Source organism: Anoplolepis gracilipes, chromosome 3 (assembly GCF_047496725.1).
Source record: "Anoplolepis gracilipes chromosome 3, ASM4749672v1, whole genome shotgun sequence".
NCBI classification, from domain to species: domain Eukaryota; kingdom Metazoa; phylum Arthropoda; class Insecta; order Hymenoptera; family Formicidae; genus Anoplolepis; species Anoplolepis gracilipes.
In genome coordinates, this window is record NC_132972.1 from 8,177,169 (window position 1) to 8,203,616 (window position 26,448).

General features: G+C 27.6%; 3 protein-coding genes across 4 annotated transcripts; 1 reads left to right on the plus strand and 2 right to left on the minus strand.

Moving 5' to 3' along the window:
- The first annotated feature begins 1,642 nt into the window (after positions 1-1,642).
- LOC140663709 (uncharacterized) lies at positions 1,643-7,820 on the plus strand. The gene is made up of 3 exons (XM_072888103.1): positions 1,643-2,049; positions 5,429-5,712; positions 7,100-7,820. The coding sequence occupies exons 1-3, from the start codon at positions 2,008-2,010 to the stop codon at positions 7,251-7,253; spliced, it is 480 nt and encodes a 159-aa protein (XP_072744204.1). The 5' UTR covers positions 1,643-2,007; the 3' UTR covers positions 7,254-7,820.
- Positions 7,821-12,380: 4,560 nt separating this feature from the next.
- On the minus strand, positions 12,381-19,974 carry LOC140663750 (G-protein coupled receptor Mth2-like). Of its 2 annotated transcripts, XM_072888185.1 has the most exons (6): positions 18,731-19,974; positions 17,477-18,293; positions 16,604-16,682; positions 15,752-15,936; positions 15,504-15,669; positions 12,381-15,146 (listed from the first exon to the last, which is right to left on the minus strand). In XM_072888185.1, the coding sequence occupies exons 2-6, from the start codon at positions 18,249-18,251 to the stop codon at positions 14,813-14,815; spliced, it is 1,539 nt and encodes a 512-aa protein (XP_072744286.1). In that variant the 5' UTR covers positions 18,252-18,293; positions 18,731-19,974; the 3' UTR covers positions 12,381-14,812. The 2 variants fall into 2 exon arrangements, with proteins under 2 accessions (XP_072744286.1, XP_072744284.1); XM_072888183.1 differs by lacking the exon at positions 18,731-19,974 and having other exon boundaries at positions 17,477-18,723.
- Positions 19,975-20,548: 574 nt separating this feature from the next.
- Positions 20,549-26,248, minus strand: LOC140663749 (G-protein coupled receptor Mth2-like). The gene is made up of 5 exons (XM_072888182.1): positions 24,945-26,248; positions 23,834-23,912; positions 22,561-22,745; positions 22,286-22,451; positions 20,549-21,718 (listed from the first exon to the last, which is right to left on the minus strand). Exons 1-5 carry the CDS (start codon positions 25,978-25,980, stop codon positions 21,358-21,360), a joined length of 1,827 nt encoding a protein of 608 aa, XP_072744283.1. The 5' UTR covers positions 25,981-26,248; the 3' UTR covers positions 20,549-21,357.
- Positions 26,249-26,448: the final 200 nt, after the last annotated feature.

Consider the following 26,448-nt stretch of genomic DNA (forward strand, 5'->3'; position numbering starts at 1 on the left):
GAGAGTGACGGCGTCGCGTTTCGTTCTCCGCGATACATTGAACAATCTAAAATCTTCTTATAGTTGCAACATTCCAGTCGAAAATTCGCATTTCACGATTAAGTCTAATCGAAGAATAAGATTTCGTCAACTTGGATTCCTTTGACGTTTAATTTTTCGAGACCTCGACTTCTTTTCATTGGTCATAATCTCATGATTTATCGATACTTTGATCAATCAATAAAGAAAAAAAATTTAATGGATATTAATGTTTTATTATAAAATTCATTTGACATCCCGAACTCCTTTCTTTCTCGATTCAATCTATCGGAGTCGATCACTACTGTTGTAATGCAATGGGTTCGACAACCCATTTGCGGTGGCATCGCGACAGAAATAAAATGTCAGCAGAAACGGTGGTACATTCTATTAGGAGCAAACGTATCCTATTAAAGGTTCAGAGATCGCATTGTTTGTGCCCTTAAAACGAGTCAGATCACCAGGATTGTCGTGACTACGGTGGCCTTTAAATCGGTGACGATAAATCCACGCGTAACTCCCGCTGCACTTATTGTTAGACTTGTATATCTATTAGTCTCGTAATGTCATTTTATTTTATGATAAGTAAAAAGAAATCTATTTAAATTAATCTCCTCATAGATATAAGAGATTTCAAAATTAAAAATAAAAATCCTATTGAAAATAAATAAATACGTAAATAAAAATACGAAGGAATTAAGTGATATAATAAAACGATTTTCGCGACAAATCTATTATTAATTAAAAGTGCTATTATCCATTGCCGGATTTTTATTGAAAATTTAAATCGAGATCTATGTACGTATAAAAACTTGCGTGTGTTTACTCATTAATCGGATTCAATTAATCAATTAATTCTTTCTCATGAAAGAATTAATTAATCAATTAATCAGTTTCATGAGAGCTTCAATCTTGCTTCAATTTTGTTCCGACACTTACGAGGGTGTGTTTATAATTCTTGTGGTGTGTAAAAAATTGAAACTGATATCTCTCCAAAATATAATAAATATTCTCTAACGTTATTTTATTTTACCATAAGTAAAACAAAGATATCTAAATTAATCCTCACAAATATATAAAAAATTCGAAAATTAAAAATAAAAATTCCATTAAAAATAAATAAATATGTAAATAAAAATACGAATGTATTATTTGATTTAATAAAATAATTTTTGCGCTTTTAAGACAAATCTATCATTAATTAAAAGTGTAATTATTCATTGCTGGATTTTTATTGCAAATTTAAATCGAAATCTATGTACATATGAAAATTTGCGTGCGTTTACTTATTAATCAATTAATTTTTTTTTATGAGAACTTCAATCTTGCTTCATTTTTGCGTTCATAATTCTTCTAGTGTTTTAAAAGTCGAAACCGATTTCTCTCTAAAAATATCGCGGTTTCAAATTACCAATGATTTTTGCGATTATGCAAATTATTATCTTTCTAATAGACGATACGCTTACATGAATATGAACAGAAATATAATTATACGAAGGTCAATTTGATATTTTTCTCTCCATAAAAAGTAGATACTGTCATTTACTGTTCACGAAGTACTCTCTTACTATTGTTTTACTTAATGTATGTGCAACGAGATTGCTAAAGGATATTCAATTTCTATCAATGAGATATTTACTTGATAATCTTTTAATTTGTCGGTTTGCTTATGATTTTCAAACAATATTCTCCAACTTGTAAATACAATGCATACGATTCACAGAATGAACAATCGGTGAGTCGTAAATAGCCATTCGCGCGGGTCGTCTTCTCGAGGTAATGATCAGAGGGGGAAGAGCACTTGGTCGTTTTCATCGGGTATATAAGGCCGGGGGCTCGCAGGAGTACGGACCCGTCGATAGGACATTCTGATGTAACATATTCCCGGTGCAACACAGGGTGTGTGTCTGTGCGAGATATAAAGCCGCGTCCCAGGTGATGCAGTGTAAAGTGTCCCCTTCGTTTTCGTCGTCGTTATCGTCGTCGTAAATGACAGCCACAATGGGTCGTCGCGGGATTATACATTCCCTGGTACGTCTTAAAAAATTCGAACGTCTACACAACGCGCTTGAAAAAAATCGTCGTCAGTTTGCGCCCATTACATATATATATAAATAAATAATAAATAATGAAAAAATAAAATTAAATATAAAATAAGAAAAAAAATAAAAACAGATGCTAATAATAAATAAACAAGCAAAAAATAATATATATAAAACATAAATATTAAAAAAAAAATTTATTTAGCATCTGTTTTTATTTTTTTTCTTATTTTATATTTAATTTAATTTTTTTATTATTTATTATTTATTTTCATTATATTATTGCACTTAACATGTGAAGTAAACAAATTTAGGAATTTTAATTACTGTTATTCGTCATCTTAAAGAGATAATTTTTTTTATCACAAAAGTTAATTGAGAATATAGAAAAGTTGTGCTAATTTTTATAAAGTTTTACAAAATAATATAATTTTTAATTTTTTAATTATAAGTTATATTTTTTATAATTTTTTAATTACCTTTGATATGGTGGTTTAACCGTCATTGTCAATTGCTATTTCAAAATGCAATCCCAGGTAGCAAGCACACGACATTTAATATTTTGACGTCAAAATATGGTCAGTTCGAACCAAATATGACGTGATGTAATGACGTAAAAATGACTGAAAAATGACGGGCTAATGTCATAGACCGAGGACGACATTTCAAGACGTTAAAAAGACGTGACTTCATGACCATTTTAGACCTATTAGTGACGATTTAATGACATATTTGATCATGAATCTTTTCGTCTAGCGTGAACTCGTGAAAAGTGAAAAATTCATTCACAAATATTGAATTTGTTAATGAAACTTTTCACTTTTCACGAGTTTACGCTAGAGGAAAAAATTCATGATCAAATGTCATGATCAAGTCCTAGGTTATAGAAGAAATTCATGTTAGGGCCCTGAGAATAGTGAATATCAAAATTATACACAAAATTGTTCGAATAATTTAAGACATTACAAAAAATTAAATGAGTTTTTAGTTAAAAAATAGTAATACTTAGGCGATCTATAATAATGACTTAAGAATTACGATATTATAACGTTCTTTTACAACATCATTAAGACGTCACAAAAAAGACGTTTTAAATTAGACATTATTTGGTCACGTGACGTCATTGAACCAGAAATGACCAGTTTTCGACGTCAAAATGACATGTGCTTGTTACCTGGGAATGCTTTAATTTTATTATATTTTTGTAGGAAAAAAGTCAGATGTGAGATATCCATTCACACAGTTATGTAAATCCGGCATTGCGAGAAAGATAAGAGAACGCATCGCCAGGCACACGCGTTGTAAATTACATTCAGACGAAGTTCTTCGTGTACTGGAGAACGAGCGGACCGCTACCAGAATTCTCGTAGATGTTGCGTGCCATTCGCAGCTGATTACACGAACGGTGCGAATCGCTCGTAAATTTCACGCTCGCCGCGCAAACTCGTTGCATTGCAACGCGCGAGATGCATTTGCATCTTTGTAGGAAAAGATACGACCGCATTTACTGAATCATTTGCATCAAACGTGCGGCGTAATTTGATAAGTAGGAAAATAAGAAAGAAATAAAGAAGCCTCGATATTTTTAAGTAGTCATTAATTTCTTTAAATATTTAATTTATTAATCTTTTATTAATCTTTTTATATATTTAATTTAAAGCAATAAATTTAATTAATAATTTTAATAAATTCAATTAATAAATAAACTTAATTAATAAATTAAATAGAGAAGCTCATTATATTAAAAAAAAATCCAAATGTAAAATAAATAATTTATTTGTCAACTGTTTCTCCTGCTTGTATTGGCCTATTAAATTTACACTTTTAATTTATTACTCTTCTTTTTAACATAAATTAACAATACGCGTGTTAGTTTAATTTCTATATAAATTATTTTGTATATCGATTTAATAGATGCATTCTTCTTTTTCTTTCTCTCTCTCTCTCTTTTAATGCCGTGTTAATTGCTATCTAATCCTGATAGCTAATGTTGCAAATATTTCTACGAATCTTCAATGACGCAATATAAGCGACATTCTTTCCGCTATTAACCTTTGCATTAAATTTCCCTTTCATATTTACATTTCCATGCTTGTAGAACTGATATTAATAATAACCGTTAGATTAATAATTCGAGTGCTAGATCCTTTTAAGAACCAGTTACATCTATTTCTCAGATAAAAGATGCGGCCGTTAAATATCGGTTGTCACTTATTATAATATACAGCGTGGCGTATCAGGGGTTGAGAGTTCATCTTCGTTGAAACGATGCCCGATTCCCGGTGCCCCTCCTTCCAGACGACGTGGGGCCCGTGATTGCGTCTTCATAATAATCGCTCCGGCCGGTTATCGAGCCCCGGAGCGTTCAAAACGCAGGCCGGTCATCGATTAAGTAGAAAGTGTCCTATTAGTAGAGGGATCACCATCACATCACCGTCGAATGGCGATTATCCAACGCGTTACATCGGTCGCGGGGTCATCCCCGGTCGTTTGTAGATGGATGTAGTTCATTAATTATCTAACAGCTCGAACGACGAGAAGAGATGCTACTAGTTCTTCAATTTCCGAAATCGATTTTTTCGAGGAGAAGTTCTTAAAGACGGCAAGAAAATTTATCTTATAATTCTGACTTTTTTTTAGGATTAATATAATACACCTCTATTTGGTTTGTTTATTTAATTTAATTATTATATATTTAATTACAACAGGAGTCTAGTCTCTAGAAAAACATGAAAAGCCTGAAATTTCTAGGGATTTCTTTTTCTTTGGAAAAATCAAAGAATTCTAATAAAATTTTATTCATTAAAAAGAACTTAAAATTAAAGAAAATGAGATGAGGGAATTTAAAAGAAATCTCTCATCAATAGATCACTGATAGTCAAGTTGGAAATTAAATGTTTAAAATATATTATAAATGTATATTTATCTCTATTTACATATTCAATATCTTAATAAAATATTGAATATATATATTTTGTTTAATTGTAATTTTTAGTAAAAAATAAAAATACTTATACATATAAAAAATGTTTATCTTGCTAAAACTATTCAATTTTTTCAATACATTTGCAAATCTAAAAATTTAAGTATCTTTGTTTTTCCTTCGTATGAGCGAAAAGCATTAGAAAATGAAAAACTTATTTTAGAAAGTTGCACCAAAATATTTTTTAAATATTTTACCTGGAATTTCGAACAAAAATACTCTGGGAAGAAATCAGGAAATTTTTTACAAGATTTGAATAGACACCCTATAATACACCCTAATGTGAGTGTATAGTATTACTTATAAAACACTTAAAATTAAAATTTGTATATTTTATAATATATTATATATTTTATAACTGATGTGAATTAATTTTCTGTTACAGATTTGGTGCTTGCTGTCATTCCCGGTGTGTTTCACCGAGAAGTTGTCCCCGGATCAAAAGGCGCCTTTGTTCGCGCGTGGCTCCGGCGGTCTGATCCTGAAACCGCCCTTAGAGAGCGAGCAAAAGGTCGCTGCCAGTCCACCGGTTTCTACTAATGTCGTTAGTGAGGACGGCGTCGAAAGGAATGAGATCGCCACCTTTAAACTGGTGGATGGCGACTTGGTCCGAGTAGTGGAGGGATCTTTCTCTTACAAGAGTCCCGAAGGGATTCCCGTTTCCGTTCAGTGAGTATATGTTCTGCATATTTTATCGTGAGAATATAAAAATTTAGAACTCTATTAGCATGTTACATTTAATTGTTTAATCCTTTGCGTCATGATGGATCGCTCGATGACCCACCATTTTTTTCGTAATTTTTCGTTTTTCTAACATAAAAAAAATGTTGAATCAACGACATTAATACGTGGCATATTAATTTGATTAATAAACTTGTTGAATTAATAAAATAAATTTCAACTACGATGATGTTAGTGATTCAATATTTTTTTTCAGTAAACTTTTTTAACAATAAACACCGGATTTTTGTTTCTACAAAGTCCCTAGAACATCGATAAGTGTAAACAAAATATGAACAGTCATTAATTGTTAATTGTAAAAATACCATATATAAACAAGTTGTCAAAATTAGTAATTTTTTATGGAGAAATGTATTTTCTATTAATTTATTATGAAAATCAATAAGGCAATTTTTTTACGATCTTAGTACACTCTAAAGTATTTTTTAGAATTTTTTAAGTTTTCTGTTATGTTGTTTTTGTTATTAATTCTCTTTTTTTGACAAAAAATATATAAAATACAATATTTTTTGTTCTAAATCCAAAGTACAATTAGTATTTTTTTTAAACTTTTTTCTAAGGGTCTTTTTAGATTCCAATATCCGAATAAAGGAAAAATTTCAAATTTCAAAAATTCAATATGATAGTTCCAATATGACGGAAGTAAAATTTCAAAAATTCCCATAAAGTTTTCTATTGTTTTGAATCTCATCTTCTGGAAATTACTTAGATCGCTGAATTCGAATCTGACAATGAGGTCAAAAATTTATAATTTTCAAAATTCAAGATGCCGGAAATTTTTTATATTTTATTGTTAGTCTACTATATTCGCTATTTTGGATTTTTTTAAATCGAAAATTTTGACCTCAGATTCGGATTCAGTGACCAAAAAAATCTCCAGAAAATGAATTTGCAAAAATTTTGGATGTAAAAAAATATATGGCTGAAACAGTTAATTGTTTCAATTATTTAATTCAGATTTTACATCTAAATATTTAATTGTGAGTTTTGAACGAGTCTGAATCTCAAAGTTCTTCGACTCTTATTTAAGTTTAAAAAATTGGAGCTTGAATTGGATTTAGAAATGTTGAAAATCATTTAAGAATAATACTTGTATAAATATTTGTACATATAAACTGTTATTCATTATTATTATTATTAATTGTTCTGATTTTTTTTTTGTTACTTTTTAACATTTGCAATTTTTAATCTAAGAAGTAAGATAGTTTTTACGTGTATAATTTTAATAATATCTACATTAAAAACGCCAAAGCTTAAACTCTACTTAAGGAAGAGATAAAAAAGCATATCATAAAGCAATTTTTGCATTGGCAAGCTACGTCGCTGACGAGAATGGCTACCGGGCTGGATTCAGACTAGGCAGAGCTGCGACCGGCGAAACGAGGACTCCCATCAGACCTCTTCCGGGGCCAGAAGTTTTCACATCAACAAAAACCGACGTCGATCGGAGTTATTTGCCACCGCACTAAAATGATTCCAGCTAATTCTATTTAAGACTGGTCTAAATATGTACATTTAAATACACGTGACTATTTGATATCAGGAGGCTACATTCCTTGGCAGCATGTTTTGTTTCAGCAGCTCAAATGATTTATCTAAAATATTTATATCAAGACATGAATAGTTTTTAAACTGTGATTGGATGAAATAGAAAACGAAGAAGATAAGGATCTCTTATTTTTGGATAATTTTAATTAAACTTATTAAACTTAATTAAATTTTAATTAAACTTTATTTAAATTTGACATCTTTGTGTATAGAGTTGCACCGAAATATTTATTCCCATTCTTAGAATTACGAAGAAATATAATCAACTGACTGCTTGTAAAGAAAGAATTATTACTGTATTAAGTGATATCGTTTTACTCACCAATACATTTATTAATCTACAAAAAATATTAATTTGGTGAAAGCTAATACGATAAAACTGTGATGAATTTTTATAATATAAATTTTTTTACATATTGTTACAATCAAGCCATTTTAATCTCATAAAATCCAAGTAAATTCTTTATTTTCAATTTCTTCTTTAATCTTTATTCATTTATTAAATCTTCTCACGTTTTAAAATAAACTTTACACGCTCGATACAAATTTTGCACGCAAATGCATTTTAATAATTTCATTTTATGCATACGTGATCAAGTGACAAATATGTTTAAAATACATGTATATACACATATTTAAAAAAACAGCGCAAAAAGAAGAAATTACATTTAATTAATTAATTAAATAATTTTATTTATTTGAGAATAAAGCAGTTTAATTTTAAAAAATTTGATTGTATAACTAAAAGTGTTCTCTATGTACATATACGTTAAATAATATCTTTAAAAAATAATATACTTTAAAAACATTTTTTTTTAAAGGATACGTCCGATTTGACACTCATTGTTAGATGAGTGCTTGCATCACACGTTTAGCAGTAATAAATATTGATGCGATGAAATATATCCTCTTTTAAATTATTTAATCTACATAAACATATACATGTATTTAAAAATACCTACATATGTGTCTATTATATATTTATTATGTATATTTTTAATATTTTTGAATTTAATTAAAAACACTAAAGACAATTGGAGATTAAATGTCACGAAAACGAATATATAAAATAGTTTTATACATATGTATATATGTTATCTTGGAGCTGAAGATTAAAATTGTCAGTCACAGTATTTTTTTATCAACATAATATTATTGATAATAATATTCGTATATTAAAGCAAAATTGATACATACAAATTTATGGGATACACGATATACACGCTTAGTAATATAATAATGTCTTTATTATATGGCTAATAATGTAAATGTAGGATAATTTAATGATATTGTTACGTCTGAGTCAATTCGATGTGTCAACAGTTTTTAATAATGTTAATAAAATGTTATCAAATAATTAAGAAATACGAATTGCAAAGGAAATTAAAAAGGAAAGCTTAGAAATCAAATATATCGTTAAAGAATAAAAATCAAGAAAAACAAGAAAAGAGATGAGAAGAAATAAATATTAGTAAAGATCTGTGAAAATCAGAACTATTTTTTTCTGTCAACCAAAACGATCAACATACGATAATGTGTAATTAATCATCAATTAAGAAATTGTTTTAGCATTGTAGCTAATCATTGATTAATCGCTAACTTTGACCTATAATAGAATTCTTTTGTCTCGCATTGTAATAATAAAAGTCGGTCGAATTGGATAACTTTTTGTGTGACTTCGTTTTTCCGTAGAGATTTATCTTTTTTTTTGTATAGAGAAATCATTCCTGATGTTGTAATGCATTTATTATTTAAAAAATTAATAACATGTTAAGTTCCTAAAACGCATTTTAGCAGCCAAATTGCTTCAGTAGCAGTCTTCCTTTTTCACATAAACATGGTGAAAATGCAAAATGCTGCATGACGTTCAGTGCAACAACAATATACACTGAAAATGATATTTTATTATCATACATGATGTATAGATAGTACATAGCATATATACAGCAATACATAATTTTATGAAAGTTATAAAATAGCAGTTCAATTAGTACAGATTAAATGTGTTAAGGGGATGCAGTACCGTCCTACCTTAGTGATTAAAACTTGTTTCGTTAGACACCAAAATTATTATTTTGATTGTACAGAATGAAAGATGCTTCTCCACGATGAAAGTATATACAATAACGAAGTGAGAACGTGTTCAATTTTCAGTTAAAAACGAAAAAAAAAATTACAGTTTTAAATTATCGATTACTAGCGTCATGTTATAACTGTATTTGCTTAAGGATGTTTAGTACTTATTTTTAAAAATATAGGAATTTAATAAAATTTGCACAGATTGTTCTGATACATGTTCAGAGATTTATAAAAAAACCTAAAGTTGATTGACTGAAGCAATCAACAGTTATTTTAATTTGCAATGAATTTACCCGTCGATATTATTATAAATATAATTATTTTGTGGATCTAATTATAAGTAAAAGTATTAATATAATTATAAATATAATTATTTATATAAATAAGTATAAATATAATTATTTCTGTCCTTTTTAGCCCTTAAATTGATACGATTACAGATTTTCTATCTTATTAAAAACCTGTGATCATGTTGATTTAAGAGCTAAAATAGATAGAAATATTAATAGGAATTTATTATTATTAAAATTTGCAAAAGTATAGTTTAAATATAGAGGAAATATTTGATTACATAATTTTGGTCAAGTACTGACTAGTTCAAAAGATATTGAATATAATTTTCTCAATTTCATCCTATTATCCTCTTAAGGAGATGTAGTACCTTACCGATCAAAACAATTGCTTCGTTAGACATTAAAATTATTATTTTAAAATTTTTGCAATTTGCACGTACAAAATGCAAAACTTTTATATTAAGGATGTTTAGCACCTATAATCGGAGCAAAAAGTAGTCGAAATTGACGAATATATACCTTTCTCATATTTTAATATATGATTATTATAAAGATTGCATAAAATCTTATTATTTATTCATAGCTAGAGTGTAGAAATGTATTTTCGAACTTCTGTTGCTATTTTTCGGAGAATTTTCGTGTTTCTTAAATTATAATGAAAAACTTTTATCATTGACGGTACCTCGATTACAGCAAAACAATATATTTACTTAAAATAAAAGTTGCAATTCATATACATAAAATAAAATAGGTTTTCTCCTCTCAGAATTACATGAAAGAATATTTGTGAGTTGAAGAATTGTGTGTTTTGACAACATTTGTTTTCAGGGGAATACTTTTTTTCTAGGCTTCTAAGCTCATTTCTAAAAGAAATTCACAAATATTCCTTCATGCAATTCTGAGAGGGGAAAACCTATTTTATTTTATGTATATAAATTGCAACTTTTATATTAAGTAAATATATTGTTTTGTTAAGTTAGAACTCGATCGGTAGTTCGATATCCCCTTAATATTAATTTTGGAATGGAAATTTTATTTACAGTATCAAAATTTAATCGTGTGTGTCGATTCCCGATCTACGACAGAATCTTTTCTGTCGCGTATTACAATATTAAAATTCAGTAGAATCGGACGAATTGTTTGCGCGATAATTCTCTTGCCTACAAAAATTCATATTATTCTGCATAGGTATCCCTTCTAACGTGATAATTCAGGTATCCGAGGATGTAGTAACTGTTGCCTACCGAGTTTTTGAACAGGCAACGCAATTCTAGCAGCTGAATCGCAGCAGCAGTAGCTACTTGATTCTTTCCTTCTACACAAATATAATAAAGATGTAGAGGTTCGACAGGATATAGAATATCTATTAAACAAGTATAATACAGAAAGATTTACTATTATTTTTTGAATATTAATGATGATATCTGAAATCCAATTCACAGAAAAGGAACATGAACAAATTTATAGATACAAGATTTGAAATCTAATATGTATTTGCTTCTCTGTGACTATGATAATTGATAATTAATTATTGTAATCATGATTATGCTTGAAATAATACTTCTGAGATCAATAAATAAAAAAATGCTAGATGAAAATAGATATTTAAAATAGTCACAAGTAGTTTTATAAAAATAAATGCTTAAAAAATAATTATCTCATTTTTAGATCTCATCTTTAAATAATAAATAATATTAATCACAAATTAATGTTAAAAAATCAAATAAATGTTGCAAAGAAGAGAGAAAGAAAGAAAATTACAAATTTTTTTAAAGAAATTTAAAAAAAAATATAATTTCAGTTTTTATAAAAAAGAAGAGTTTATTTTAATTTTATTTGCATTATTGCTCGCTTTCTTTTTGAGAATCGCAAACAAAAACGCATGATTAAAACGGTATTTATTCATTTAAAGAATTATAGATTTAAAGAATATAATTGGTTTATTGTGAAACACATCACCATGTAAAAAAATTAATTACTTAATAATTAGCATCTCTGTTTCTTTCTTTTTTTATTTTTTTTCTTTTATTGAGAAGACAAAAGCGATTATCATTATATTTACAAACATATATATGTCATCTTATTAATAAGGTAATTCATTTCGATACAAAGATGATCTGATTCTACCAACACTAATCTACAATAAAATTATTTTTCGTGTATTGCAGAATTATATATATATTGGTCTTATTAATATTATAATTGGTCTTATTAAACAAACTCTGTCTACAGTGGTTTGCTTGCCTATACAGATTGATCTTTTCTCGCAGAAAAATCATTCTAGCAGTCGCATGTTTTTTTACACACTATTATTTACTTATTATTACAATAAAGATAACGTAATAAAGGTATCTTATGTTCATCAAAAATTATTACATATCTTGTAACTATATATAACACTGAAGTAAAAGCTAACGAAACTTCTGCGTTATAAATATAATCCAATTTATGGCCATTATGATAAATAGTTTCAGACATAGATGAAATCTGCAAGTATATATTTCTTTGTATTTCCTGAAATTGTAATATAAGTAATTATGAAAATTATATGCTATAAACAAACTAACATTGGAGTTTTCTGAAGATAAATATTTTTATTAAAAAAAAGAAACATAATAATATCATATTTTCAGATATATATAAATAATAATAAAATAAATGTTATTAGTTGGAGTAAATTAAAATAAAATATAATAAGGTAAATTTCAAATTTAATATTTTTAAGAAAAAAATTTTTCATGTTAAAGAAATTAACAGAATTAATGCATTTATCTTGATTTAATCTTTCATTGTTTGTCATTTTTTCGATAAGCAGATACTCTTGAGAAAATACACGCGCGATTAAGAAACAGTGATGTGTTTGTATAAAAAATTTCGTAATTATAATAGCACATCGTCGCAAGTGAAAAGGCCTAAAAAACGATCATTCCTCTTTCGTGTCAAACATATTCTAAAGAAATTAATTTTCTAATGCCGTTAGCAAACAGTTGCATATATCTTTTTAGCAAGACAAACTGCATTGTAAAGATATACAAGAACCATTGCTTGTTGTCATTATAACTCTCTGAATCTCTCAAATGACGGACTGTATTCTCTTCAATGAGCGTGATCTTTAATTAGTTGGGTAAATTAACGCTACAAATAATACTGATAATTATGGTCACGAATAAATACAACTGATACGGCACAATATTTAAAATAAAAAATGAACTTTTTACATTACATCATATGTTGTATATATACAAATACATTTTCATTTTTAACATAAATTCTTAAATGGGTTAAATTAAAAATGGGTTAATTATAATGAAATGCGTTGTTAATAAAATTATGTTAACAGTGACATATACTCATAAAATAAGCAACTATTGAAAAATCTCGGTCGGATGTTCTCAGCACGCTGAGAATGTAATCCATGATAACGCAGATGAAAATGAGAATAAATTATGAACCAAGCAATCGCCGAGAGAACAACAGAACTGAATGCAAGTATAAAATAATATTGCCGTGCATCTCGTATGGAACAATGCGATTTTTAATGTCATTTTTATTACTGAAATTGAAATCTTTGTTGTCGACTTTTTTAAAGTTCACTCCAAGCTCCATCGGTATTTGATTATTTTCTTCAGAATACCTTATAAAAATGCGTAAAAAATTTATACCGCATTGAGTCATCATCTCGATCGTTTCTCATGAAATTAATTGCGGAACTTGTTTTACAATCGTTATGATAGTATTTTTATGCAAATTATATTGGAATTATATTCCGCTTTTTTGTCATAGTTTCTTTCGATATTTTCAAGCTTGTATTCCCCGATTGAATTGTCATGCTTCTTGTTTATAGACAGTTGCTCATTTGAAGACGAATTGACAAGCAGAAGCACACATTATCAAAATATGGAAATTGAAATTATTGTCTCTGTATATCGTTATCTTTTAACATGTTGAGTTTATTTGCAAAAAAAAATGATTTTTTTGTACATTAATTTCATTATTAGATCATAGTCCAACGTTAAGTAAGGGAATTACCAAAAGATGGATAAATTATAATAGTTTAATTGTAACATTCTTATCTCTAACAATTATAATTGATTTTTAATAAGTTATTTCACTGAATTCGATAAAACAATTTTTTCATGTTGGCGATTTTCCAGGATATTTCAGAGAAGAACGTAGTATCCGCTCAAACAAGAAATTAAGACTACCAGGAAAAGTTGAAGAACCGGTTTATCTATTTTTGTAATTATATAGTTATATGTATATATATATATATATATATATATATACATATATGCATGTATGTATATACATATACAGGATGTCTCAAAATGACCGTATCACCTCTTGGATACAGGTAGAACAGATTAAATTGAATAGAAAAGTCTACCATTTTGCGATTTTTGCAATAATTATTGAGAAATTAATTTATAAAGATCGGTAAATATTAGTCTTATTAACAATTATTTCGTTTGTTCATTAATTTGATATATTCTAAATATATGATAAATATACATAAATGATAAATGATAAATATACATAAAAGTAATTATGCAGTATTTAAAAAAATTAAAAAAAAGAATTACTTCTTATGTTTCTTTCTTAATGCTTAAAATATAAATTTGTTGAAAATTAAGTACATTTATATACAATTTATTGTATATTGTAGTTATTGCGCAAAAATATATTTGTATATATTATAACACTAAATTAAGAATATATTAATTAATAAATTTATAAATTAGTTTTTAGTTCTGACCTCGTTGACGCCATTTTTCTCAAAATTGTGACGTGACAGCCAAATTTTGAAAATGGATTTGTGTTTAGCGAGAAAAAATAAATCGGAAATGATTATTCGCGCGTTAAAAAAAAGTCAAATTTTGCTGGACAGTGTAATAAGAGAGATCAAAAAAGATAAACTTTCTAGATAAAGTTCGAAATTGAATTAAGCTTATCTATGATTCAAACAAAAAAATCTGTGTTTAACAATGTTTTAAAGTTAAGTCTCGATTCGTAAATTACAAAATTATAATTAACTGTTGATGGATCGTTACTTCCTGATCTCCTATAAAACTTATTTTCTTTATGTATTACAACATCAAAGTTCAGTCTCATCGAATGAATCTTGTGACAGTTCTTTTGTTCACTTTTTTCTGCATAGAAGTCTCTCCTGGCGTAGAGCTTATTGAATTTAACGATGTAACATTCGTCGATGGAGCTTCTGGAAATAAACCGCAGCTGAATCGCTTCTGTAACATTAGCTTGATTTTCTTTTTCCATACAAATATGATAAAAACACAAAAATTCTGCAAAATGTCCACCACATTAATAATATACGAAAAGTAAAGTGACATAATCTCTTCGAATAATGATATTGTCATCACCGACCACTTTATGCCCATCACAATAAACAACAGGATAAATAACTTCAGATACAGATTAAACCTGCAAACAAATATATTATATATAAAATAATAATTATTAATCAAGTTATCTTTAATTAATAGTGGAAAAAATTACAATTCTAACAAAGAAGAAAGAGATAGTTGACATATTTTTTAAGAAATTTTTAAAAAATTAAATGACAATATTATATTTTTTTAATTAAAAAAAAGAAGAAAAAAGAATAAATACAAAAAAGAAGCTGCTTACAAATGATCATTTTATTCTTTTATCAGAAATGCAAATCGATTATTGTGATACTATATTAGGAAAGATATTGGCATAAAAATATTTCAGCATAAATAGCATATTAACAAATCATATTATCACACATCAATACATAAATGTCGGAATACAGACCATTTCTTATTGTTATTATATTGCTTGCTCTCCGAATTTGTCAAATGACGACTTGTATCCTTTTCGTAGCGCGCGATCTTCACTGCCGTAGAGATGGATAAACAAATGCTACTAATGACGCAAACACTTTTTAACCAATAATAATACAACGCAAACGATCCTTTATCTGTAAATATGATAAATAAAGAATTTTTATACTGTTTTCACAATGTATTAAAATGCGATATTTGTCAGGGACGTCCCCTTACGTAAGAACCAGCAATTTCCTGCACGAAATTCCGGTCGCAAAAGCTGCGGTAAATTTTCAGAAACAGAATCCATAATAATAGAGGTAACAGCTAAAATAAAAGGTAAACTCCACGCATAGATTACATAAAATACTAATTTCTTTTTTTCTCCTTGGTTGATATTTTTTTGTAACGAACACAATCCTCTGCAAAGCAATTTGAATATAATTTTTAATCAAAAAGAAATAAATGTTGCATAATAAAAAATGTGTTTTTATCGAGATTTTCTCGAAAGTCTATTGTATAAAAATAAATTTATATAATAAGATAATTACTATAATAAGATAATTTATTATACACATCATGTAAGATACGACAATGGCAATCTAAATAGTACTATAGTTGAAAAAGACGAAATTTTAATAAAAAAGATGAAAAATCTATTATTGTGCTTTCAAATTATCCTTCTTTTTAGATAAGTAAGAAAAAGATTTAAAAATTTAGGTTGACATAATGTTAAAAAAAAAAAATCAGTTTGTTACGTTATATACAGGGTGACCCATTTTAATGTATCACCTCCAAAAACTTTTTTAGTTTTGATTGTAGAAAAAAATACTTTAAACAAAAGTATTAATTGCATATACTGTCACGCAATAACACAACATGAAAAAAAAATTATATATTTGACTAATTTAAAACATCTTATCACTCCCCGTCTTTGTCTTTATATTGTCGATATAAACTACGTTTATACATATAATATAAAATTATATTGTCACGTCGTGTTGTACAAAATAAATCAATTCTATAAATGTAAGTTAAGAAGAGGCAAATTAAGGATAAATTATAATATAAAAAAACTTGGTAATTTACCTGAAAGTCCACCACATGTCGAAACTCATTATAGTTAGCCACAGAAAGCTTGTGAAAAAACAAAAATAAGTGAAGAATGCTGTAAAAAATGTTTTAAATATGTTAATCAATGAGCGCGCGTTAAAATACAAATGAAAAATTTTTTTCAGTTGCTACAATGTTTCTATTAAAAAATAGATATTTTAACTTTCCGCAATAACACTTTATAACGCTAAAAATTGAGCTATTTTCAAACTGCTAAAAGTCGACAAAAAATTAAAAAAGCAGTGAAGTTTTCTGATTTAAATTTTGCTGTCAATAATTTTTCAAAGTTTTTTATTTTCTTATTTCTAAAAAATACAGGCTTAGTTTTTTATTTTCTCATTTCTCAAAAGTAGAAGCTTAGTTTCTCATTTCTCAAAAGTACAAGCTTAGTTTCAAAATCGTATAACAAGGAAAAGGCCAAAAAATCATAAAAAAATTTAAAAAAAGCGTTTCTGTAGGCTGCAAAATAGCGTTTATGAAACCTGAATGAACTACTTTAAATTTTTTAAGAAAAAATTTTTTATTTAGCTGCAAAGTGTCAAAAATATATAAATTTAAGAAACAAAACAATATGTTATTTTATAAAGAATAAAACAAACAAAATAAAAAGTTTTATCGAAAAACTATCGAGTAAATTAAAATTGAACCATTAAAATTTAAAATACTCTTTTATTTTCTCATTTTTCTTTTATTGCTTTGTCTATTGTCGTTGATTTTTCGACGAATTTCAGCGGTTTAAAAATAGTCAAATTTCATCATATGAAAAGTCTCCACTTTTTTCTTTTTTTTATTAGTGTATATATGCTACACTTATTACATATATAGTTATAAGATTTAGATATACTTTACCAACTGTAAGGCAGACGGGATACTGTACAACATCTGCTTTAATTAGAATAGTCACAATATCAATTGTGTATGCGACAGACAAGGCACCGCTGTAATTACGTAGCATAAAGCCATGTACGTTTCGGAGCTCTGGCAAAATGGAATATACCAGAAATACGGGCACCAAAAATAGTATACACACTATATGAAAGCTCACAAATATGATTTTATTGCTTTCAATCAACTTGTTAGTGTCTTCACTTTTTATTTCATTAGAAGTTTTTACACAAAGGGCTACTTCGACATTAATCCCTTCTACGACTGCGAGACAATATGGTGTCGATTTGACAAATTTTTTATAATAAGATAAATAAATAGAACCGTTGGTAAAGATCTTATAATCATTCTCATAACCATTCGGAAGCAACGAGTGATTATCATCTGTTTGGATACACGGATCGTAGACGGTCAGCTGAAACAGTTCGTCCACTTTCTTTTCACTCTGCAACGAATCATTCGTGTATACCTTTGGGAAGAGATGTGTAATATTTTCCGAAATACATTTGTTATTTTTATCATCCAGACGATTACCGAGAGGACAGCAAAGTGGAATACAAGTAATATTGGCGCACATTTCGTACGGAACGATGTTGTATTTATTGTCATTCCCATTGGAAGTTTTATCAAACGTTTCATACGACGTAGTATTATTATTTCCTTCGATTCCTATCAAGTCTCTATAGATTCTTTGTGACGTAAAGTTTATCTTAGAATTCTCGTTAAGCTCGTATTGCATTGTCAAATTGTCATCTACTTCTTCGTTATTTGTGATATTTTGCTGATGATTGAAAGACGAAGGAATGAATAGAAACGTGCAAAACCACCAAAACGCGAAATTCTTTTCGCACATTATCAACTTTTTGGCACAATCAATTATTTGAAAAAAAAACATTTTTTTTATATTAATTTTACAGTCTAACATTAGTTTCGCAATCCAATCGTAGTAATATTTGAATAACTAAAGAAAAGATATTTATATTAAATCATTAATCTATTAATTTGATCGCGAGAGAAAGTAACATTAATATCTCGGTAAAAAACGAAATCATTAATTCGCGAATGAACTTCAAGAACAACGCACATATACTCGTTTGAGCATTAAAACAAGACTGCTGTGAATAACTAATCATCGATAATATTGAACACGCAATCTATTATCATCAAGTCTCTATAAATTTTTTCTGACGTAAAGTTTTTCTCAGAATTCTCATTTACCTCGTATCACATTGTCAAATGGTCATTTATTTCTCCGTTATTCGTGATGTTTTGCTGACGTTTGGAAGACGAAGGAATAAATAGAAGCGCGCAAATCCACCAAAACGCGAAATTCTTTTTGCACATTATCAACAATTTTTGACACAATCAATTATTATTCAAAGAAAAACGATTTTACTTTTTTTACGTTAATTTTATAATGTAACATTAGTCTTGCACACTAATTGCAATAATATTTGAATAACTAAAGCAAAAATATCATAAAATTGTATTCATAAAATTATTAATCTATTAATTTGATCGCGAACGACGGCGACATTAATAGCTCGGTAAAGAACGAAATCATTGATTCGCGAATGAAATGCAAGAAGAACGCTTCATTTGCGCAAGCAAAACCAGACTGCTGTGAACGAGTCATCGATAATATTGAAGAAGCAAATTATCTGCTGTGAAATCGTGTATACAGGATGCTTTCAAGAAAAAGCCTTATTAATAAGCTGATTGTCGCTGACTGATAGATAAATTAATCTAATGATGATCATAAAAAACGTCTAGCTACTTAGAATTAATTCAATAGAGATTCATTACACAATTTTGACTGTTAATGTATCTAAGAATAACCTTACTGAGCGATTAGAAAAGAGATAAAGAAGAAAAATTTTTTATTTAAATTTACCTCGAGAAACAATTAATTAAAGTGTAAATGACAAGGTAGAAATATGTAAAGGACAAAAATGTTGAATAGGAAGTTTCAAGTTGTAAAGATTTTATATAAGTGCGCACGCATGCACGCACGCACAAAGATATTTCACGAAATATATAAAATAATGTTACTTTATAGATAATAATATGTTTTTTTAAATAATACCTAACAGTAGAATGTTACGTAAAATCCTGTTGGCAAATCGCATATGGAAAATCATTAACAATTATCTTTAGATAATGTTGAAGATAGTGACGATGATTGAAATGGCGCTTCTCGTATTCACGATCTTGTTTTTTTAGAAAAAAAATGTAAATATCAAGGTAATATGTGAAAGACAAAATTTTGAGTAATAATAACAAATAAGAAGTTTCAAGTTGCAACAATTTTATATAAATGCGCCCGCACAACACACACGTACACACATTTTACGAAATAAAAATAATAATAGTATCAAATATATTTATTTGCATATTATGTATGATATAAATGTTTTATTAGAAATTATTTTGTTTGCTGATTAATTTAATATTTTCTGGATATATCAACAGAGTGTTAATGATTATTACACATAATAGAAATCTTCTTATATTTCTTTCTTAATACTTAAAATTTAAATTTTGTTAAAAATTAAGTATACTTAAAATATAATTTTTATTGTATTCATTGTGCAAAAATATTTGTATATTATTACCGTAAATTAAGATATTAATAATCAAGATATATTAATTAATAAATTTATAAATTAGTTCATTTTATGTGCAAGTCGTATAACGTCTCGTTTTATTCGTCATCAGAATCTTAATCTTGTCAGTTTCTTGGTTGATCGAGTCCGCTAATGTTATATAAAGTTCAAATATCTATTCCTATATCTAATCCCCTCCTCAACATTTAATTATTTTTATAAGCTGCACATTTGATGAGACTGAAGATTCTTGAATAAATTGACTATTTATTTTTTAACTTTTATATTATATTGATTTTGGTATATTAGATTTAGCATTTCTAAAGTGTTTGATTAAAAATATTTCTTTAATTTTCAATAAAAAAATTATAAAACTAAATTATAATATAATTATAATTAAATAATTACAAAATCGACACTAATTGAATTATTATTAAAACTTATTTGCCTTTAAGGCGAATTTTGACCACTTTTCCACAGGCTTAGACCAATAAAACGGGTATTTTCGTATTCAGTAACTCAAAAACTATAAGAAAATATATATAACTTACGTTACACTTTCTGGGCAAAAATCAAGACATTTTATCCATCCTTCTTTGATTACTATGTCACAATTTTGAGAGACATGGCGTCAAAAAAGCCAAAAACGATTTTAAGAGTTCTTTAACATTATAGCACAGAATTTTATTTTTTTTTCATTATATCCATGCAAAAGTATCAACTTTTAGCTGTAGAATCTATTTCAGTTCGATTTGATTTTTCATTCTCCAAGATAAAACAATTTGAAAATAACTCTTTACTAGACTGTTGACAAGTAAGACCCTTTGACAAAATTTGACTTCTTTTTTCTTTAACAAGTAATTTCCAATTTATTTTTTCCCGCTGAACACAAATCGATACAAATATTGTTGTTTTTTGTTTCTTTATCACCATTTTTCTCAAAATTGTGACATGATAGCCAAATTTTGAAAATGGATTCGTGTTCAGCGCAAATGACCACTCACATTCGTATTAGAAAAAAGTCAAATTTTGTCGAACAGTGTAATAAGAAAGGTTGCAAAAAAAAAATTTTTGCGTGAAATTTGGAATTTGAAATTGAATAACGTCTATTTGTGATTAAAACGAAAAGTCTTTAACACTGTAAAATTAATTCTCAAAAATTATGAGATTATAATTAATTATTGATAAATCGTTGATTCTTGATCTTCGACAAAACTCTTTTTCTTTATGTTTACAATATTAGAGTTCAATCGCATTGAATGAATCTTTCTTATGACAGTTCTTTTGTTCGCAAGAATTCTTTTTTTGCATAGATAAAATCTCTCCTGACGTAGTAGAACTCGAATTTAACGATGATGTATTTGTTGATCGATCTTCTGGAAACAAACCGCAACTGAATTGCTTCAATAACAATCGCTTGATTTTCTTTTTCCATACAAATATGACTAAAGTACAGAGATTTTGCATAACGTCCACCACATTAATAATATACGTAATGTAAAGTGACTTAATTTGAAACAACCATGAGAATGTCATCATGGACCACTTTATCCCCATCATAATAAACAACAGGATAAATAGCTTCATATACACATTAAACCTGTAAACAAACAGACACACACACACACACACACAAACATATATATATATACAGGGTGTTCCATTTTAATTCTTCCAGTTAAATATCTCGAAAAATATGGAAAATTCAAAAAAATGTTTTAGACAAAAGTTGTATGGTTTCTAGGGGGACATACAACTTTTGCCTAAAACATTTTTCTCTCCCAGGCTTGGTTTTTGAGATATTCGACTGGAGGAATTAAAATGGGACACCTTGTATATATAAAATTATTAATCAAATTATCTTTAAAAAATATTGGAATAAATTACAATCCTAAAGAAAGAAGAAAGAAATAGTTGATATATTTTTTAAGAAATTTTTAAAACATGAAATGGTAGTATATATATATTTTTTTTTAATTTAAAAAAAGGAGAAAAAATAGTAAGTTCCGATAAGGTGCTGTCTACAAATGATTACCTCATTCTTTTATTACATGCAGATCAATTACTGTGATACTTTATTAGTATAGATACTAGTAAAAATATTTCAACATAAATATCATATTAACAAGGCATATTATCGCACATGCAAACATTTCTGAATACAGACCATTTCTTATTGTTCTTATATTGCTTGCCCTCCAAATCTGTCAAATGATGGCCTGTGTCTTTTTCATAGCGCGCGATCGTCAATGCTGTACAGATGGATAAACAAATGCTATTAATGATACAAATACTTTTTAATCCATAATAATACAACACATACGTCTCCTTATCTGTAAATATGGTAAATAGAAGATAGCGTATAAAGAATTTTTATATTGTTCCTCACAGTGTATTAAAATGTGACATTAATATAATTATTTGTCAGGGGCGTCCACTTACGTGCGAACCAGCAATCTCCTGCGCGAAATTCTGGTCGTAAAATTTGCGGCAAATTTTCAGAAACAGAATCCATTATAATAGAGGTAACAGCTAAAATAAAAGGTAAACCCCATGCATAGATCGCATAAAACATTAATTTGTTTTTTTCTCGTTGCTTGATATTTTTTTGTAACGAACACAGTCCTCTGTAAAATGCAATTTGCACATCATATTTAATCAAAAATAAATAAATGTTGCATAATAAAGAATGTCCTTTTTTATCAAGATTTTCTCGAAAGTCCATTGGATCAAAATAAATTTATATAATACGATAATTACACAACTCAACTATCATGAAAAGTAAAATAACATTTGTGTAATATTTAGAAATTACCATATATATTTACATAAATCATGTACATACAGATACGACAATGGCAATCTAAATAGTAATTTAGTTGTAAGAGACGAATTTTTAATGAAAAGAATGAAAAATCTATTATTGTGCTTTCAAAAGTTATCGTGTATTACCTTACTTTTACATAAAGTAAAAAAAGTTTTAAATATCAGGTTTACATAGTGTCAAAAATAATTCAGTTTGTTACGTTATATATGTATATCGCGAATTAAATCAGATAATGTTTTATAAATATTTCATAACGTTTATTAACTAATATGCTAACTTTGCTTTCAAAAATTTAATTTACATAATATAATAAAAAGAAAGAAATAGATATGAATCTATTTGAGAGTTTAAAAATCTTTAAATAATATAATAATATAAATAATATAAATTGGCAATAATATAAATCTTCAAAAAAACTTATAATTTTATAAATATTTCATAATGTTTATTAACCAATATCCTATTTTTACTTTGAAAAATTCAATTTACATAATATAATCAAATAGAAATAAAGATTAATCTATTGAGGTTTTAAAAATCTTCATACAAATATACATCTTTCAAAAAACTTATAACATGAAACACAACAGAAATCATAATTCTTATCTTTTGATTCTAAACTTGTAGTATCTTAAGTATTAAATTCGTATACTGTATGACGTAACAACACAACATAAAAAGAAATTATTTTTGATTAATTCAAAACGTCTTATCATTTCCCCATCTTTGTCTTTACATTGTCGGTACAATATAGAATACGTTTATACATATATTATAGAAAACTATATTGTCGCGTCGTGTTGTATATTATAAATCAATTTTATAAAAATAAGTTAAGACAAAGCTAATTAAATATATATTATAATATGAAAAACGTTGGCAATTTACCTAAGGGTCCACCACACGTCGAAACTCATTATGGTTAGCCAGAGAAAACTTGTCAAAAAACAAAAATAGTTGAAGAATGCTGTAAAAAATGTTATAAATATGTTAATCATCATTGAGCGCGCGTTAACATGCAGATCAAAAATTTTTTCTCAGTTGCTACAATGTTTCTATTAAAAAAAAAATATTTTAACTTCCCGCACTAAAATTTTATGACGATATTAAATAACACAATATTAGATAAATATGTACTTTAATATATAAATTAAATAATGTTTTGATTCACGATATTCGCAAAATTTTAACACAAAAGATACATTTATTGAGGCAAACTTAGGTTAAAAGTTATATTAAAAATTATAGTTATAGTTCAGATAAAATTTAAATTTTATTCACTTCACATTAATTTTTGCCCTTCTAAGATTTTAATAAATTACTTATATATTTAAGTTGCTAAAATGATTAATTAATATACGAATATATAGTAGTACATCTGACAATAGATACATTACTAAAAAAATAGAGAACAACGTTAAAAATTGAGCTATTTTCAAACTGCTAAAACTCGGCGAAAAATTATTGTAGACAAAAAGTTAAAAAAACATTGAAGTTTTCAAGTTTAAACTTTAATATGCTGTCGATAATTTATTTCTCAAAATTTTTCTTATTTTCTCATTTCTAAAAAATACAGGCTTAATTTCGAAATCGTACAAAAAAATTTTTTTTTAATCGTTTCTGTAGGGAAAATAGCGTTTATTATATCCGATATAAATATCTTGAATTTTTTGAGAAAATATTGTTTATTTAGCTGCAAAGTGTCAATATATAATTTAAAAAAATAAAATAATATGTTATTTTTTAAAGAACAAAACAAACAAAATAAAAATAAAAAGTTTTTGCAAAAAACTACAAACTACCAACAGCAAATTAAAATTGAAACTTTACTTTTTAAATGTTTTTTTACTTTTTTACTATTGATTTGTTTATTGTCGTTGATTTTCTGCCGAATTTCAGTGATTTAAAAATACTTTCAACGTAAAAGTCTCTACTTTTTTTTTAGTAATGTATATACGCTACACTGATTACATAGTTATATGAGTTAGATATACTTTACCGACTGTAAGACAAACAGAATACTGTACAGTATCCGCTGTGATTAAAATATTCACGATATCAAATATGTATGCGACTGATAAGGCACTGCTGTAATTGCGTAATATAAAACTGTGTACGTTTCGGAGTTCTGGCAATATGGAATATATCAGAAATATGGACATCAAAAATAGTATAGACACTATATGAAAGCTCACATATATGATTTTTATGCTTTCAATCGATTTAGTGTCGTCACCAGTTATTTCGTCGGAACTATTTGAACAAATGGTTACTTCCAATTTATCCTCTTCTATGACGGCGAGACAATATGATGATAATTTGACAAATCTTTTATAATAAGATAAATAAAGAGAACCGTTGGCAAAGATCATGTAATCGTACTGATTGCCATACGGAAGCAAGAAGCGACTATGATATGTTTGACACGGATCGTAGACTGTTAGCTGAAACAATTCGTCCACTTTTTTTTCACTCTGCAACGAATCATTCGTGTATATGTTTGGAAAGGAATATTTAATATTTTCCGGCATGCATTTGTCATCTTCATCATCCAGACGATTGCCGAGAGGACAGCAAAGTGGAATGCATGTAATATTGGCGCACATCTCATATGGAACAACGTTGTATTTATTGTCAATTTCATTGGAAGTTTTGTTGAACGTCTCATACGACACAGAATCATTCTTACCTTCAATTCTCATCAAGTCTCTATAGACTCTTTGTGACGTAAAGTTTTTCTCCCTATTGACTTTTGTTGAAATTGTATGAAACTTGACTAACGTGTGACTATCATTTTCATAATTCTTTATAAAATACGTCTCGAATTCATCTAGCTCTAAATCGTTCCCTTTTTTGTACAAATCATATCGCAGCATTTTTATGTCGTCATTATAGTTTGTCGCAGAATTCTCGTATCGTATTGTCAAAGCGTCATCTACTTCTTCATTATTCGTGATGTTTTGCTGAAGTTTGGAAAACGAAGGGATGAACAGAAACGCGCAAATCCACCAAAACGTGGAATTCTTTTCGTACATTATCAACACTTTTTGACACACTCAATTATATGAAGAAAATCAGTTTTATTTTTTATTACATTAATTTTATAATCTCACATTAGTTTTGCAAACCAACCGCAGTAATGTTTCAATAACTGAAACAAAAATATTCATAAAATTGCTAATCTGATCGCGAGAGAGAGAGAGCGACATTAACATTTCAGCAAAAATTGAAATCTTTGATTCACGAATAAACTACAAGGACAACGCGTGAAAAGCACATACTCGCACGAGCGTTAAAACGAGACTGCTGTGGAACGGAATTGCTGTGAGCATTGAGTCATCGATAATATTAGAGAAGCAATCTATCTGCTATGAAATCATGTAAACAATATGTTTGTAAAAAAAATTTTTATTAATAAGCTTCTGCACATAATAAATGAATTAACCCAATGATAATCATAAAAAATGTTTAGCTGCTTAGAATAAATTCAATACAGAATCATT